The sequence below is a fragment of the Panthera tigris genome, chromosome B3 (genome assembly GCF_018350195.1).
Source record: "Panthera tigris isolate Pti1 chromosome B3, P.tigris_Pti1_mat1.1, whole genome shotgun sequence".
NCBI lineage: Eukaryota > Metazoa > Chordata > Mammalia > Carnivora > Felidae > Panthera > Panthera tigris.
Window position 1 is genome coordinate 37881252 of NC_056665.1, and position 18423 is coordinate 37899674.

Here is an 18423-nt window from a genome sequence, read left to right on the forward strand (position 1 = left end):
TTTTCTTTTTAAGTATTTCCTTTTTGTATCATGAATTTTTAGAAGGCCATTTTCTTATTTTGACATTAGGCACTAGACTAAAATAAACACAAAAACCCAATTTTTATAACCTATTACGGGTTTCTAGGACTAGTAATTGTATATGCTTCTTCCATGGCCATTCAATATAATAATCTCATACTGTAGATAGTTATTCTCCTTCTGTAATTTTCACGCTATAAATGTCAGGGCTGGTGAATGATTTGCTTAGTTGAGAAGTATTCCTTTAAAGTTACTACAAATAATCTCCAAAAGGCTTTTGTGTGAATTTTCAAAGCAGAAAGCTCCTGTTCTGTGGCTGTCACTGGGGAGGATCCCTGTGCCCAGTCGTTGTGGACACCGAAGACTTGTGTACAGTGAGATCTGGATGAGTACATGGCACTGGTCCCATCAGTGCAGTGAGTTGGCAGCAGAGATTTGCCTTTCCTTCCCACTTTCCTTGACATCTGCAGGAAATCAGATTTTTTTTTTTAATAAAGAACAACCTCAGTTGCAAAATATGTAGGCAAGAAACACAGGCAGTCCAAACTATGGAGTTGGTCTAGTCCAGTCCCCCTCCAACTCTAGGCTTCAGGCTGCAAGAGGGAAAGAGGCCTGGTCAGGAGCAGAGTTCAGATCAGAGCTCAGAGCTCTTGATTTCCAGTCCAAGGCAAGTTTGTTTACATTTGGGAAATTCCTAGAGAGCAGTCTGAGACCAAGAGCAGGAACTTGTCTTATCTATATCTGCATCTTGCATAATACTAGCACAGCACTTTCGATGTAAGTATGCACAATAAATCTTGTTGGATTACTCAAGAATCAATAACACAAGGAAAAATAACACAAGGGAAAAAATCTTCCCTATAAAACACAGACAGTAGAGAAAACACTTCAAACCTACAAGGATGGCTGAAACAAAAGAGACAGTAACAAGTGTTGGCAAAGATATGGAGAAATTGCTAGCCCTTGCTAGAAATTCATTGCTAGCAAGATTGTAAAATGGCACGGCCATGTTAAAAAACAGTTTGTCAGTTTCTCAAAAAGGTAAACTTACAGTTACCAAGTGATGCATCCATTCTACTCCTGGGTATATAACCAGGAAAAATGAAAACAGTATTCACACAAAAACTTGCACATGAATGTTCACAGCACATTATTCATACTAGTCAAAAAGTGGAAGCAACCCAAATGTCCATCAGCTGGTAAACAGATAAACAAAATGTGGTATGTCCATACAGTGGGATATTATTTAGCCATTAAAAGAAATGAAGCCCTGATATCTGCTATGACATGGATGAACCTTGAAAACATTATGTCAAGTGAAAGAAGTCCTTTATGACAAAGGACTACCTATTGTATGATCCAATTATATGAAATGTCCAGAACAGGGAAATCCATAGAGGCAGAAAATGGTTTCCAGTGGCTGGGGAAAAGAGGGCATGGGAAATGGTTTTTAATGGGTTCAGGATGTCTTCTTAGGGTAAGGGAAATGGTCTAAAATTAGATTATGGTCATGGTTGTATAACTCTGTGGATATACTTAAAAACCATTGCACTGTACACTTTAAAAAGGGTGAATTTTATGGGAAGTGATATCTCAATAAAGCTAATGCACACACAGAACCTGTTCTCCGGGAGACCGATTTTTGGAGGGACGCCTACACAATTCGCATGGCTACTTGTTTGAGTCTAGTTGAGCGTGTAAGTAGTGACTGAATGAGGAAGCCTGTGATAAGCCACCTTCCAAACTGCCCTCTGAATTTACCCTACGTATTCCTCAAGTCTGTACCTTAACAAGTTTTCCATATGTGAGTGAAAAATATCTGCCACATACACTAAAGCAAAAGAGTACCCAGCAAGGGTTGATACCTTGGCTTAATACGCAGTCATGGACTAGAAGGGATGATATATTAGCATATGTCAAAAAGATTCAATTAGCTCTGGGGTCACAATGTCACTTTTTAAAAATGCAGTGCACCTCTGTCTACATCCCACCACAGGCCTTCATTTTGTATCAGCTCGTGGACGAAGTGGGGCTGGTCATGGTTAAATCTAGAAGAGAGGCAGGTCTAATTTAAGCAAGTGGGCACATAACACAGGAAAGCTGTGTCCTACACGTGTCCGCTTCCCTTCTTCCCTTCTGTCGCTCATTTCAGGGCCCTCCCAGCACCTCAGCCTGCCTTTGGAGGCTTGGGGCTCCACAGGGGTACTTCCTCATCCCCATCAAGTTAATCTAATAATCCAAAACATTCTGACTCATTTGGTGACAGTAGAGGGCTGAGTGCCAGGTACCGTGTTTGTCATAATGGAACCTTTTGGATTTGACCATCTTGTGAGCTGATTCTGAATTCCGTGATTTTGCCTTTGTTGTCTATAGACTCTGGTGTGAAGGGTTCAGCAGTGCATCAAGCTAATATGCCACCTTTTTTTGATGGCAGCAATGTTTAGAAAGCTGCCATTTGACCGAGTGGAGGACAGACTTTAGGAGGCAGACTTGGGGAAGTGAAAAAGAAGGGAAATTAATGTATGTTTAAGGTCTGTCATGCAAAATGCACTTTGGTATTTTCTGTGTCATCCTCACAACAACTTTGTGAGGCAAATGCTAACATTCCCAATTTATAAAAATGGAAGTCAGGGGCACCTGGGTGGCTCAGTCGGTTAAGCACCCAATTCTTGGTGTCGGCTCAGGCTGTGATCTCACGGTTCCTGAGTTGGATCCCCGTGTTGGGCTATGTGCTAAGATTCTCTGTCTCCCTCTCTCTCTGCCCCTCCCCTGCTCATGCTTTTTCTCTGTTTCACTTTTTTTTTTTTTTATAAGTGGAAGTGAAGGCTCACAGGACCTAGAAACGTGCCAAGTTCCACAGCTAAGCTGCGGAGGTGGGATTACAGTCTAGCTTTGCTATACTTTGAAGTCCAGGCTTTCTCTCCTGTCCTTGATCTTGGAAATTCTCTCCGCCTAGGAGGGAAACAAATGTTTGGATGTGAGAGGGCACCGTGATGCCAGCAGTCACACCCACTTACTAGGTGGTTCTGAGTCCAGAGGAAGGCCTGTGATGTACTGTGGGACTTTGGGCAAGCCACTTAACACCTTTCTACCTCATGGCCCCCGTTATTTGTCTATAAAGCACTTTGAGAGCCTATAATAAAGGAGCCTTATAAAGACAAAGAGATATTGTCTTCCCATGTAGGCAGAACACCAAGATTCCTGCTCGTGATCAATGAAAGTCCTGTGGCACTTTCCAGAAATGTATGGGTGGAGCTTTAGGGCCTTGGGAAAAATTCCAGTTGAGTAGCTGCTGACTGAAAATCACCCTGTGGTTTCACCTAAGTGTTCCTCAGTCCTAGCTTACCGGTCAGGGCTCTGCTGCTACATTAGGCCTCTGTTCCACTGAGCTTCACCCCAGAGGCTGCTTTAACTGACCCCCTCTGACACCATTCATCCCTAGGTTCAATTTCTAGCAAATGAAAGAAACAGCATTAAGGGAGGTATTTCCCTCCTTTCCTCCCTCCTTCTCACCATCTCTTCTTCTAAAATTCAATGCGTGGTTTCCTAATATACAGCTTATGCTTAGCAGCCTGCACCAGAAGGCTCATAAGTCATGGCAGATAAGTGTGAATTCTTAGTTTTGCCCCTACTAATAGAAGCATTTTATACAGTCTTCAAGCAATTTGTAGAAAATAATTGTGGAATTAGTTCTCTTCATATTTCCTTTGTCAACAAGTGAGTAAAAAAATACAAAATATATACATGGGTGTTTTCCCCCTCAAATCTGAGATTGCATATACTTTGGTATCTCATAAATCTTTACCATGAATAGAAGTTTTAAAGGTATTCGTTTGAAAAGTACCTTCTTTGTATTGATGTCCTGTCATCCTGCACCCGTCTGTTTTTATGTAGGACACTCAGTTGCTGCCCAGTGGGGCTCAAAAGCCTGCTCTTCTAGGTCAGGGAATTGCTGTAGGAGAACACAGTTGTCCTCCTTGGTGGTAACTGCCATTTCCATATTCTTCTTGTAGCCATATGTGGCGCTTCTCTAGAATTCCTTTGTATTCCCTGCCTATGCTCTCCCTATGGGGGCTGAATCTTGGTATTTTATTTGGACTTGCATTTTGTATGGGTTCCTAACTTAGGCTGATCGAGTTTCAGTGGGTTGGTTTGGTATCATTTACATATTAAGACATTTGTGGAGAGACATCAAAAAAAGGTTAAAAAACCAGACACAAATAAGTAGGTACTCTCGTGTGGGCTAGTAATGTGACCTGATAGGGGGAGACGCACTTCGCCAAGAAGCGAAGCCATTTCATTTATTGATTCATAAGAGCTTGGAACGATGGGCAACACAATGAATCTTATGTTTAAGAAAGCAAAATATATGTTTAAAGGAATATACATATTGTTAAAACAGTTCTATTTATGCAAAAGATTCATGTAACTTTATAAAGGTTTTCAGGGATTTTAAAGGATTTTAAGTGCTGTGTTAGACTGTACTGGTAACAGATGTTCGACGGCGTGTTTAAGTTTTTGTTTTACTGAAAAAGCAATGGATTACTTGATATTTTCCTTTTAAAAAAATCACACCAAAGCCACCACATTGTAAGTATAGCTCAAATTCATTATTTCTAAGAAACATAAATGATTTAAAATAACATAAGGGCTTCTAAAAATAAATATCACTATAGTGGGGCTAGAAGATTTTGTTTGCTAAATATTCCCTTCAAAATCCCAGTCTTTTGTGTCACGTCTTGTTCTTTTTCTATGAAGACAGATGGTGTCAGTAATTGCCTATATATTTAATTAAGTTAAAAAGCTACATAGTAAGGTTTTGGCAAAAAGTAGGAAATTTTGTGCTATGAGCAAAGAAAGCAAAAGGAAGCAGAAACTGGTAGCATGAGACACTACTCGTCACCAAATACACATTTTGATATCCATATGTGTTGGACTGTGAGATTGCATTTCATCAATCTGATGGAAAGAACAAAAGCATTTACCCTGAAAGTTGAAGCTCATAATAGATGGCAGTTCTTTTACGTTTTGACCAGCTGGATTGGAATGACTCTACCTGTTGTCCATATCACCTTCAACTTTGGCCCAATACTTAGTGGTCATTCTAAACTCTCCTGACATTCAGGTTTTTGCCTGGGACTTCTCACCTAGCAGGCTAATCATTGTGAAATTATTATGGGGGGAAAAGCAGTAGCTACTTGTAGAAAGTGGTTTGGGAAACTGACTTAACCATTCTCGTGGTGTCTGTTTTCAAATGTTCCCATCCCGTTAATCCACCTTCTGGCTTAATGGCAATATGGCGCTCCCAGCTGTGGTGCTGTGTATGGGCTTGCTCATTTAAACTCTTAAAGCTTAAAAATGGCTACCACAACACTGATTTTATTCCATTTCACTTAGTCATTAACATTTAATGATTACCTTATGTGCAGAGCACAAGGATGGAATATATTTAAAAAAATAGGAGATGTGTTTTCTGGCTTTAAGCTGTTCAACTCAATTCAACAAGCATATTGAGGATATACAAGAGAAACATACATTTTCTTTGGTGATGGTGTTTGAGGAGGGGGAGAGGCTTACACAGAAAGTCACCATCAATTCAGTGCGTACCACAGTGAGCATCTGCTGAGAGAGAGAGCACAGGCTTGTCAGCCAGCTAAGTCATGGTTTGAATCTTGGATTTGTTACTTTGTAGCCATGTGACCTTGAACATGTCACTCTAGCCTCAGTTTCTTCGTTTGTAAATAAGGGGTGATAATAACACCCACCTCTCAGAGTGTGAGGATTAGGAATACTACATGTAAAAATACATAACAAGTGTGTGGGATGTGACAAAAATTCAATAAATAGTTAATATTATTATTAATAATTACTCTGGCCATCAGTACTATTCTTGTGCTCCAAAAGACTAGAGAATGAAGTGACAGTTGAAGGGGGATTAGTTAAGGTGGCCTTTCCTTGAGAAGTTGGATTTTGAAACATTTTGAAAGTAGGACAGTTGTATACTGACATAAAAGAAAGGAAAGGCGAGTGGTAAGAATGAGAGGGGCATGTGGGAGGCAGGAGGAGAATGCATTTATTGAACATGGGTGCCACCATGCAGGTCAGCTTTCTTCTCTTGGAGAGTACTTTGGACATGATCAGTGAGAAAAGTAATTTGTGCCACATGGTGGGAGGGGGATGATTCAGGGGTGTTTTAAGAAATAGGTAAGGCCTAGAGCAAATTACCTTGTACTTTGTCAAGGCAACATTATTGTACGGATGGTATGTAGTTTGTACGACCCCTCATTAGGTTAAAATGAGTGTTAAGGACAACTTCAAAAGCGAAAATTTTATCAAATAAAAATACTTGACCACAGGTGACAACTGGAAGTAGGAAAGGGCCACTCAGCTTTGGTTTTGTGATGCTGGTGGACAAGCTGTTAAACACATGTATGTAGAAAAGTCTTCTAGTCTTTCTTAGCATTGGTAGGGAGCCTTTTCCTTTGCCCCTACCTGCTGCCATCCTGAGTCCTGCAGATATGTGTTACCTCCTCAGAAATGCAGGATGCAGTGTGAGTGCCCAGATTTGCCCTGCCCTGGCAATGTTTCTGGTGATTAAAGTTAAAGACCTCAAAGTCCAGAGAGAAGTTTCTGGGTTTCATTTGAAAGGAAGCAAGGATCTTCCATGATGAGAGTGGACGTCCAAAGTCCTGGGTGGGACAACTGGATATAAACAGAGGAACTGGGTCTATTATATGTAGACCAACCAAAGTTCTACCCAAGAGCTGATGTTTAGACTTGGGTTCATCCTTTCTGAAGGTTAAAGTTTACAATGTAAGGGGGTTAACCCAACGTTTAAGGACAATCACATATGGTAATGTTATGTATAGCAAAATTGGCCACCAGTCTACCTGCACTATCAGTGTTAAGAAACAGAATTGTAATTTTCACTGTAAAACTTATTGTCATCATTGCCCTTGTGCTTATTGTACAAGTCATCATCATCACCATCATCATTATTATTACTTGCGTATTACAGGTCTCTTTCATTGACATGAAGATGCAGACCTTTTAAAGGGACAGGTCTTTTACTTTAATGATTCAAAATCCTTTGGGATCTATTTTCCCTTCACTAGGTATTAACTTGTGATCAACAATGTGCCCATTATAGCATTTAAAAACACTGAATAATAGGCACTGCTGTTTGTACCAAAGGCCTATTAAATTTTAATTTAGAAATAAACTGTTAACCTTCTTATATATAAATAAAATACCTTCACTGAAGAGAAAAAGTAAATCTTGTTGAGGTTCCTTGGTGAATACCTTGTATATCTTGAAAACAGAGATAGGGAGAACTTGCAAATGAGAGTACTAGAGGGGGACTCAGAGAGAAGTAACCATTCATTCATTTAATAAATATTTATTGTGGATCTATTATATGCTAGACGTGGTGCTAGGTGCTGGGTATATAGCAGTAAATAAGAAGGAATTATGATATTTCTGTAGACCTTGGTTTTTCTACTCTCTGAAATAAGTGTATTCATTTTTGATGCTTCTATATCACTTTGAGATGATATAATGCTCACTGACTTTTAAAAATAATGCTAATTCAATTCAGATTCCACTCACAGTTTGAGAACCTGCTGAGGGCTCGGGTGACAGTTTTACATGTGATTATGCCATTTGATTTAATAAGAACAGCACCTTATATAGGCTCAGCCTCTCAGAACCTCCTGTGGGAAGGAGGGCAGGAAGTCACCATTTGTCAAGGAGAAAATGAGGCTCAGAGAGGTCCTGTGAGTTGTCTAAAGTATCACAACTGGTTAATGGACAGATTGCGGCCAGAACTTATTACCCATCATGATGAAAATATTCCCAGCTATCTTTTTTCTATCCTAGGCTGATATATTTGTATTAGACACTCTTTGGGACAGTTTTCAGAATGTGTGGGATAGTCTCTGATGTACGTCGGGGTCTCTGTTTTTGTCTTTCCTCACAATTTGTCCTACTTCCTTCTGTAGCTACTTTTTGTATTTAGGAAGGGCCTTGGCTAGTTGCTTGAGGCCATTTTCATCTAAACTCTTTTCTTAGACATTGCATATCCTCCCCCGCCTTTTTTTTTAAGTAATAACATTCAATGATCATAATAGAAATGATTACTTCAAACATTCACAATTACCTGAAAACAAACAAGTTCTTAATCTGGAAATTTCAACAGAAAGCATCTTTGCCAATCTGTTTAGCGACTTTATATAAAGAAAAGGAACTGGAGAGGGATATGTAAGTGCGTATTTATAGGAGGCAAGTCAGATACAATGTTTGTAAAACTTAGGTCCTCATTTCATATGTGTTTTGTGCTTTTCTACCACCAACCTTCACACACCTTTCCCACTTGGAATACACTCTTTCTTATCTTCCTTCCAATCCTAATTGTCTTTCAGCTCAAATCCCACCTACTCAGTACAAACCTTTCTTGATTGCTCCAAACAGAAGGCAGTTAGACTGACATTACCTTTTTGATGTCTCTTTTATTGTTCTATGTGGTTGTCACTTATGTTTTTACTTGTGACTCATTTTTCTAGTCTGTCTCCCCAACTAGATTGTGAACTCCCTAAGGGCAAGCCTCCACTTCCTTTGTGTTTTTGTGGCCTCTCTGGCACCGACCAAAATGGCTTATACATAATAGATGCTCAACAAATACTAGTTCTTTATTTTAGAATTTCCCAGAAGTGAGTAAGTAAGCTCAGCAGATCTGGATATTCTAGAAGTTCAAAGAGTCCATCAACCAACTGGCTATCATGTGACTATCATTGTGTTAGACATCACAAAGAGGTAAAAAATGCAATGTCCAGTGCATTTTCTAGAGGATTTACAAGTCTCATGAGGGTAATATTTATGCCTAGGAACGAGTAAGAATAAAAAACGATTGTGGTGCATGTGTATCAGATGAAATCGGGTGATGGATGTGAAATGAGCTTCCTCATGACAGGGAACAGGTCTTGTTTATATCTCATCTCTGTTCTCTCAGCTGCTAGCATGGGGCCAGAGTAAGCTGTTGGAAAGTACTTGTTTAATGAACACATCAGTCTCTCTTTAATCTGAGGCCTTTGGTAGGTGTTTCATGCCCCTCCTGGAACCCAGTGGATACCACCCATCAAAGGAGTCTTGGCTCCAGGACCCGTCGGGGGAATAGTTGCTGCTCTTTGTTTAAGGCTTGGATCCCTCCATGGTGATATGGGACAGGGCCTTTCCTCTCAGTGGGAAGGCCAGACCTCCAGCGTGGCTACCTTGTAGCTCTGTGTATTCTGCGTGGAGTCTCTGAAAGTCTGGAATCGCCTCATTCCTAGGGTACTGGAATCTTGGACATGAATCTACCGGCGGGAGTGGTTTTATACTATGCTCCTACCACCTCCATTTCCCAGGGACTGGCCTTTTTTACTATTTTTTTTAAAAATTGAAGTGTAGTTGGTATACAATACTATATTAGTTTCAGGTGTACAAGATAGCGATTTGACTTTTATACACATGACTCAGTGCTCACTGTGATAAGCCTAGTTACCATCTGTCACCAGAAAAGTTATTATAACATTACTGACGCGTTCCCTAATCTGTACTTTACATCCCTGTGATTCATTTACTGACCCTTTTCCTTTTATTTCCAGTGACCCTGTGTTCTGGCTGATGTTCCCAATATTTAAACCCTGTATTCCAAAACTTTTCTTCCATACAGCTAGCTTAGAACCTCACCCTCATCTCCTTAAGGCTAAACAGGATTTTCTACACTCTTATTTGGAGTTGATTTACAGTTGTGGGGCCATCCTTGGTGCACCATTGTCATCTTATCTCTCTTTTCTTGGCTTCCAGTCCCCTTTGCTTTTACCATGATGAGTTATGGGGGCCCAGATGGAACCAGAGAGCAAGAATCTGAGATAGATGCTGCCATCCCAGTTTTCTGCCTGCCTCGTCTATTGCAGGACATGTGTATATATAAGGTCATGTATGTGAAAGTGTATTACATCCTATACAGATTTGTAGTTATCATTATTCATATATTTTTTCTGATTACACATATAATAATTTTTACTTTTTAAAAGATTTTTTAAATGTCTTTTATTTATTGTGTGTGTGTGTGTGTGTGTGTGAGAGAGAGAGAGAGAGAGAGAGAGAGAGAGAATCCCAAGCAGGCTCCACATTGCCAGCACAGAGCCTGACATGGGGCTTGATCTCAAGAACTGTGAGACCATGACCTGAGCTGAAATTAAGAGTCGGACTTTTAATAGACTGAGCCACCCAGGCACCCCAATACTGCCTACTTTTGAAAATGCAAATGCAGAAAGCACAAAGAACAAAACAGAAATCACTCTGTATTAGTTTTCTATGGCTGCTGTAACGAGTTGCTATAAACTTAGTCACTTAATGGGTCGGAAGTCACAAGTCTCACTGGGTTAAAATCAGTGTCAGCAGCACTTTATTCCTCCCAGGAGTACTGGGGGAGCATCTGTTTCCTTGCTTTTTCTGTCTTCTAGAGGCTGTCTGCATTCCCTGGCTCACTGTCGCTTCCTGTTTTCAAAGCCAGCAGAACCCTTGTGATTATATGGGCTACCTGCATAATCCAGGCTTATCTTGCCTTCTGAAGATCCTTAAATTAATCGAATAGTTGTGTTGCTGCATATGGGAACACTCACAGACTTCAAGGCTTAGGACACATTTGGGGGCCGTTACTCTGCCTGCCACACCCTCAATCCTCCAATCCAGAAATGATGACTTGAAACTTCTTAGTGTATTTTTTTAGGTTCTTTTTGCTCTGCATATATATGGTTTTTTTTCTTTTTATAAAATGGTTAGCATGTTACATATGTTGTTTTGTAATCTGCATTTTACCCTTCCAACTATTCTATGAAGTTTCATTTTACTATTTTCATAGCATTCAATTCTATTGCTCTGTCATAATTTGCCTAACAAATTCTCTATTATTGGAATTTAGGTTATTTGACAATTTTTTCTATCCTTAATAATGTTCTGATTGACATATGCATACATAAACCTTTATGATTATCTCCTTGTGATATTTCTAAAAAGTAGATTACTCTTCTTAATATTAATTTTGAATATAAAAATAAGTACTATGAAAATATTGAAATACATAATTTTTGCATGGGAAGGTTTCTCAGAAGTCAGATAAGCTAACTTACTTCATAGCTGAGAAAACCGAGGATAAGAGAAAGAAAGCTATAAGCTCAAAGTAAAATACTAATTAAAAAAAAAGAGCTATATTCAACTATTTGAAACTTGAGGATGACAAAGAACATTACAAATAAAACACAAATGACAACATTCAGTGTCCAAGTACAGGAGGGGCAGGAATGGGCACAGATGTGGTAGGTGAAGAAGACAGCAGGGTTGGTTGGGAGGCTGGTACACTGAACAAACAAATTGATTGAGCAAATAAGTACATATATTGAGGATAAAGAGACTCTGGTTTCTCACTGTTGGAGAAGGTATTTATATTTAAGTATGGAAAAGGGGAAGTCTAGAAAGAATCCTGAAGTGTTAGATTAGCAGGAACACATGGTTTTAAAATATATACACTGATGGGGCGCCTGGGTGGCTCAGTTGGTTAAGTGTCCGACTTTGGCTCAGATAATGATCTCACAGTTTGTGGGTTTGAGCTCCATATCAGGCTCTGTGCTGACAGCTCAGAGCCTGGAGCCTGCTTCGGATTCTGTGTCTCCCTCTCTCTTTGCCCCTCCCCTGCTCAAACTCTGTCTCTCTCTCTCTCAAAAATAAGTGAACATTAAAATAAATGAACATTAATATTTTTTAAATAAAATATATACAATGATAGGTATAGGAATAGTTATAGATGCATTCGTGTGTGTGTGTGTGTGTGTGTGTGTGTGTGTGTGTGTTACATATATAATACATATACTTCCAAGCTCTGTCCACTGAGAGAGACCAGAAGCATGGGACACTGCAGTAGCAATGAAAGCACGAAGAGCCCAGATCTTAATACTGTCTTCCACGAAAAGGACCCAAGGCTCTTGGGTTGATCCTAGGTCTGGAACAGGGAAATGTAAGAGGAACCTAGAATATCCCTTTGTGCTAGAAAGTTAGACAGTGCTCAAAGAATGATGGGCACATGTCAAAAGGACACAAGAGCCACTCTGAAGTTCTGCCAGGAGTGAAATCTGGGACAATTTGAGCATCAAAATGAGAAAAACATCAAAATGCAATTGACTGAAGAAAACAGAAACTCACAAATTCCAACTAGTATATATATATATATATATATATATATATATATATATATATGAATGAAAGATGCAGAAGGAAAAACTACTGTAGTAGATTGCCAACTAATAAATATAGAAAGCATGATAGAAATAGAAAATTACCACTATCGCCATGATTGTGGGCTCAGGAGAAAGTTAGCAATGGTTTTTGAGTTTCGTGGGTGGAAATTTGATGATGTATAAAATATTGCTGAACTCTTGGAACACGTTTCTATAAGATATCACTAATCAATGACAAAGGAAAAAATAATGATTTTATGGTGGAAAACAAGGCTGGAAAAAAAGAAGGGAAAGCCACAAATGACAATAAATATGAGAACATATTTATAACCTATAACAACCAAGAGGTAAGAATTGCTTATGTACAAAGAGCTTCTACAAATCAATGATCATATTATAGTCCAATTTAAGTGGGTAAAAGATATGATAAGGCAAGTAAGACAAAATATATAAAGAGCCAGCAAACATGAAAAAATGTGCATCATCACTAAAAATCAAAGAAATGCTGAGGGACGAGGTAACATTTTTCCCCCTATTAGACTGGCAAAAATGAGGCATTGATAATATGTCAGTCTCTTCATTGGTACCACACAGCATGCCCACAGGAGAGAAATTAAGATGCTTTCTGGAGTGATGTTACTTGCAAAATGACTAGAGAGTATGTCAGTGATTTTGCCCCAAAATATTTTTATTTATATATATTATGTATAAAAATTTTATAAATGTATTTATAAAATTATATTTATTTCTGTGTTTATATTATTTATACTTTTATCATATATGTATACTTATATTTCATTATATATTGGTGTATATTATATTATTCTACTATATTACATACTGACCCACATACACACGTGCGCACAGAGCTAATATACTTCCCTTGCCAATGTAGAAACAGCCTTTGGTGTACTCACTGAGCACTTCCTCCAATGCTGTTCTGTTGAAAATCATAACACAAATGACCATATACTCAAGTATTAACAGGAAGAGACAATGAGGGGTCATAATGTGATCAAATCACAGAATCATCGGTTAATATTTATGTATCCATCAACTGATGCCCGAATTCATTCTCTAAAAACCTTGGCCACACATCTAGTGTCCTGCTGGAATTCCTCTGTTGTTCGTTCATTCTTTCAACACATACTGACTCAACACTTCCTTTGGGCCAGGGCAGAAACAGTGCTGAGAATTGAGTGGGGAGCAAAAACAGACATCATATATCTCTCCTCAAGGAGCTTACAGTCTACAGAGGGAGACAGGTGTAATCAGATAATCATATAAATAAGTTTAAAACTGTCACTAAGGCAAAGTGATGGGAAGGAGAGGTACTTGGTGATGTGAGAACTCAAAACAGGGGAATGTGACTTTGTCAGGGAGGTCAGGGAAGGCTTCCCTAAGAAAGTGTGGCTTCAGCTGAAATATTACGGATGGGAGGGGGGATTAACAAGGTGAAAAAGAAGAGGCAAGAGCATTTCAGGCAGAGGGGCAGCACATGTAAAGGCCCTGTGGCAGGAGGTAGTATGATGAATAAGGGGGACTGAGAGAGACCAGTGTGGTTAGAAGAGAGAAAAAAGAGGGAGTTAGGCGAGAAAAGGCTGGCAGGACACATGGGACCAGCCAAGTGAAGGGTGGGACCGTAATCCCCAAAGCCTAGAAGGATAGTAAGCCCAGGGACAGGACCAGCTCTGTGTTTGAAGATCCCTTTCACTGTCATGCAATTTTCCCCATACCAAACTTGAATAAGTAGAAATCACAAGTCAGCAGTCCCCATAGTTCCATCCTCCTACCGCCCGAGGGATCACAGATTTAGTCCTTCTTTCTCATGACAAATATTTGGGGAGGGAAGTGTCCCCTGCTTCCCTGCCACCCCACTCTTTCACCAGAGGGCATTGCTTCTGTCCTCCATCCGCCCCAGGTAGGTTCATAGATGCCCTTCAGTTTGTCCTTTTCTCTCTCAATGTGCGAGCCTGAGAAAGGAATGTGAAACCGATGGAGGGCCCAGGAAGGCAAATGGAAAATGATTATTGAGCAAGCTGAAAGCTGCCCAAAACATAAACTTTCGCTTTGAAACCATCATCTGACTGAAACGGAGAATCATAAAACCAAGAATAATGCCTATAAAACAACTAAAGTACGTTTACAATGTTGAATGGCCAGAGGATATCAAGAGAGGGAGGGCGGAGGCCATGTCACCCTGCAGACAGAGGTCTGGTCACCCAGCACTCACAGAGGAGGAACTAAACATTTTAAAAAATGAGTCTTGTGAAGTAGTAGTGGAAATAAACATTGTAATTGGGGGAGGGTGAGAAGAAAGCAAAAAAGGCTAAAGTTATTAGACTGTTCTACATCAGAGCCTCACCCGTGCATATGAAGAATGTTACAGATGAAACATTGAATGTATAAAACCATGTCATAGAATAATAATAACACTATATAGTGTGTCATAGTCTATAGAAAGCTTAAAAACATGCAAAATGAAACAGTAATTTATGGGTTCCTCCATGTGCTGTCAGAGCGTTAAGATACAGAAAGGCCTCAGAGCCCCAAATGTAAGCCTCTGGGAGGACAAGGGGCCATGTCAGGAGGGTTGGCAAGGAATGCCAGGACTGGAGATGGGACTGGTACCACTTTATTTCTTAAGCTGAATGGGGGCATGTGATGTTCATTATCATTAAGGCCTTTGTATATTGATGACATATGGCCCAGTACATTTTTTTAGAAGAAAAAATTGACAACCTGAGTTGCTGGTGAACTACTGATAAGGAGAGGAATGGAAACAGGGACTCTGAACTCCTTTCTAGGTATTGACGTTCTATTTAAGCACAAGTCTTAGACAAGTTCAATCCCTGGATGGCACAAGATAGACTCATGATAAGACACTATTGGGCAGAATTGAGGCCCCATCGACAGAGCTAAGGGGGATGAGATGCAGTCATTGAAACTCCAGCTGTACCTGAACAAGAAGACCTTAGGCACAGGCCCCATAAATGCTGAATTTACAGGGTCAGCTCACGCAAGGGGCACTGAATCTGAGAAACTCCCCGATATTCCCTGTTGCTGTTGCTTAGGCGCAGGTGGTATGGAGTGTTTACATATTTTAGTATTTCACGTGGCATCAACTTACCTGCTGTTCCATGGTGCTTGCATCGATAAATGTCACCAGGTCTATAGAAAAGTAACCAACCACGTCTCTCATTTTACAAGCGTTTCCAATTTTGAGGCACAAAGAACTGAGAACTTGGGGATCCACCGAGGTCTGAGGCATGGTGGTACCAGAATTGATGAAGGGGCCTTCTGCATGAATCTGGTCCCCCGTTGACAACACTCTGATTTCTCCATTGGGCTCTATCAGCATGTCGACTGTCAGGTTGGTGACGCTTTCTGCAGGTGGATACGCTTCCACCACGCCTCCTGGTGGGAAAAACAGGGAGTAGGTGAAAAGACGTTCTCGTGTGGATTGTGTCCACTTAGCACAGGAGGAAAAAGCCCAGGCTTTGGCAGATGGACTGGGGCTCAGATCCTGCATCTGCCATGTCTTGTGAACTTTGGGCAAGAAGTTTCAATTCTCTGAACTTCCTTTTCCTCATCTACAAAATGGACATAATATAACCTACCTCACCAGATTGTTGTGAATCTTAGAGATACTGTATCTATAGTATTTAGCCCAGTCCTTGGCATATACTAGGACTCAATGAATGTTAGTTTTCATTCACCATAAAGACACCATAAGATCATCAAGGCTTTGCCTATTGGTAACCTAACAACTATAGGCAAATACCTCAGGGGGAATTAACTGCCCATGGTCTGCAGTTTATACCTTGATGACAAGTGCCTTCTCTGTTTCAACATCGCTGCTTTTTGAAGTTTTGATGCATTAGGATTTTTATCAGGAATGAGAGAACACTGACTATTATGTCAAAGGATTCCTATGCAAAGCCAATTATAAAGCATTGTTTTAAAACAACATTATTTTTGAGAGAATGAGAAAGAGACAGAGCATGAGCAGGGGACAGGCAGAGAGAGATGGAGACACAGAATCCGAAGCAAGCTGTCAGCACAGAGCCCGATGCAGGGCTTGAACTCATGAACCATGAGATCATGACCTGAGCCGAAGTTGGACGCTTAATCGACTGAGCCACCCAGGTGCCCCAGTATTTTTTTTTTTAAAGATAGAGTCAGGAGATGCTACCTTTCTTGAGGAAGTATCCTTACTAATAATGACAGCTTTATAATTTATCATACTTTACCTTTTGCTCTGAATAACAGAAACCACAGAGAGAAACCTGATGCTCAGCCACAGCAACAATATGAGCCCTGGCTAAGTTTGTGAGTTAGTTTAGTGGCATCCACAAAACTTACATGGCCGTGATATTTTGTTCTTAGGCCTAACATAAGTCTTACATACATACATACATACATACATACATACATAAATATATCTTTCATAGAAAAAAAATTAGTATTATTTATAAAGAATAAGATAGCATAATTTAAAATGTTTTAAATGTTTATTTTTGAGAGAGAGAAAGAGAGTGAGAGAGTGTGAGTGGGGAAGGGACATAGAGAGAGGGAGACACAGAATCTGAAGCAGGCTCCAGGCTCTGAGCTGTCAGCACAGAGCCCAATGCGGGGCTCAAACCCACTAGCTGTGAGATCATGACCTGAGCTGAAAGAAGTCAGACGCTTAACCAACTGAGCCACCCAGGCGCCCCCTCCCCCCTTTTTTAAGATAGCATAATTTAAAAGTAAAAACAACTAAGCGTTCTCTAGACAGGGCAGCCTCTGGATCCCAACAGTATTAAGATAAACTTGGTGCGTATTTCACAAGTTTGCTAGGAGGTGACCTCTGCCCGCAGGCTTTGAACAGCATATGTGGTTAAATCCCGAGATTTTAGCATTTCTCAAATGCAGACATCAGTTACTTTATATAAAAGGCACTTTCCTTAAATGTCTGTAAGTTTGTTTGGAGCTGGCCCTAAAGAAAGCTGAGTTTTGGAAGGAAAACATTTATCTATTTAGTTAGTATGAGATGTGCTTTTCTCTAAATGGGACCTACTAGTGTGTGCTGTACCTAAATACGAGTTGTTGGGGGAATTAGCAAGGTAAGTGCAACAAAAGAACAACAAAATCCACAAAAACAAACAAAAACACTGACTGAGTCTCTCTAATTGAGTTAACTTTGTGGCTTTATCTGTCACCTATATTTTGAAAGCAAGTGCTTCAGTGGAAACACATTATCCTTTATACTTACAAGATTACTTTAGTTTTTTTACTCCAAAGAAGCTCATTTGTACCTTCTTCTCAGCATTATGACCAGAATCTTTTCACTGTTAACTGTTTTCCTTTCAAAGCAATTAATTCCTCTTTTTAAAAAAATATATTGCCTTTGATGATAATCCTGTGACAATGTAGACGTTGAATCTGTGGCACATTTTGTGACCAGAAGCACACTTGAGAGAGCAGAAATGAAATGAAACAGGCAATAATGGAAGGTGGTAAGAGATGTGGCCTTAGAATCAAGAAGCCGGGGGGGGGGGTGCGGGGGACGGCCGACTTTGGTCAGTAAACATTTCTGCAGGCCTGCTGTATGCACTGGGTTCAGAGCCAGTTAGAGATTTGGAAACACATGGCATACTAGAACTGGATTTTTGAGACGTGCTAAAATTGTAGGCTCTACCTGTGTTTCCCACTCGCCACATATTTGCTGTGTGACTTCCTAGCTTTGAGGCTGTTTCTCATCTATAAAATTAGCTTAGTAAAGTTTGTTCTGCTTCCCATAAATGGGCACTGTGTTTACAACGTTGCTGGAAGAAAGGATGGAGATGAATAGGAAGTTGAGGACAGCCTGAGCTTGTGGTTTATACAGCTCAGGTGAGGCAGTGGCTGGGAAAACCCTTTCTAAGCTACAAAGCTCCCATGAAAAGAGGTAGATCAGAGGAGGGTTTGCAGGCTGACCTTGGAAGATTTGGAAACTTCCTAAGTCCTATCCTGGATGGACCTGGAGATCCTCATGGTCCTCCCCTCCTAACTTAAAAAGAACCCCTTATTCTTGTCTATTTTTGTTGTAGGGACCTTGTTCTTTCCCATTTATGCATATGGGGTTAACTCTTTCCTTTTTACTCTT

At 40.1% G+C, this 18423-nt stretch overlaps 1 protein-coding gene across 8 annotated transcripts in view; it reads right to left on the minus strand.

The window, feature by feature from the left end:
* The window catches only part of IQCH (IQ motif containing H), a 212729-nt gene that overhangs the window by 34876 nt on the left and 159430 nt on the right, over nt 1-18423 (minus strand). For all 8 annotated transcript variants that reach the window (XR_006218555.1, XM_042988561.1, XM_042988564.1 and 5 more), the window contains one exon: nt 15424-15710. Coding sequence is in view for 7 of the 8 variants with exons in the window: in XM_042988561.1 (XP_042844495.1) it covers nt 15424-15710 (287 nt within the window). In the remaining variant the exon portion in view is untranslated. The remainder of the gene's footprint in view (nt 1-15423; nt 15711-18423) is intronic.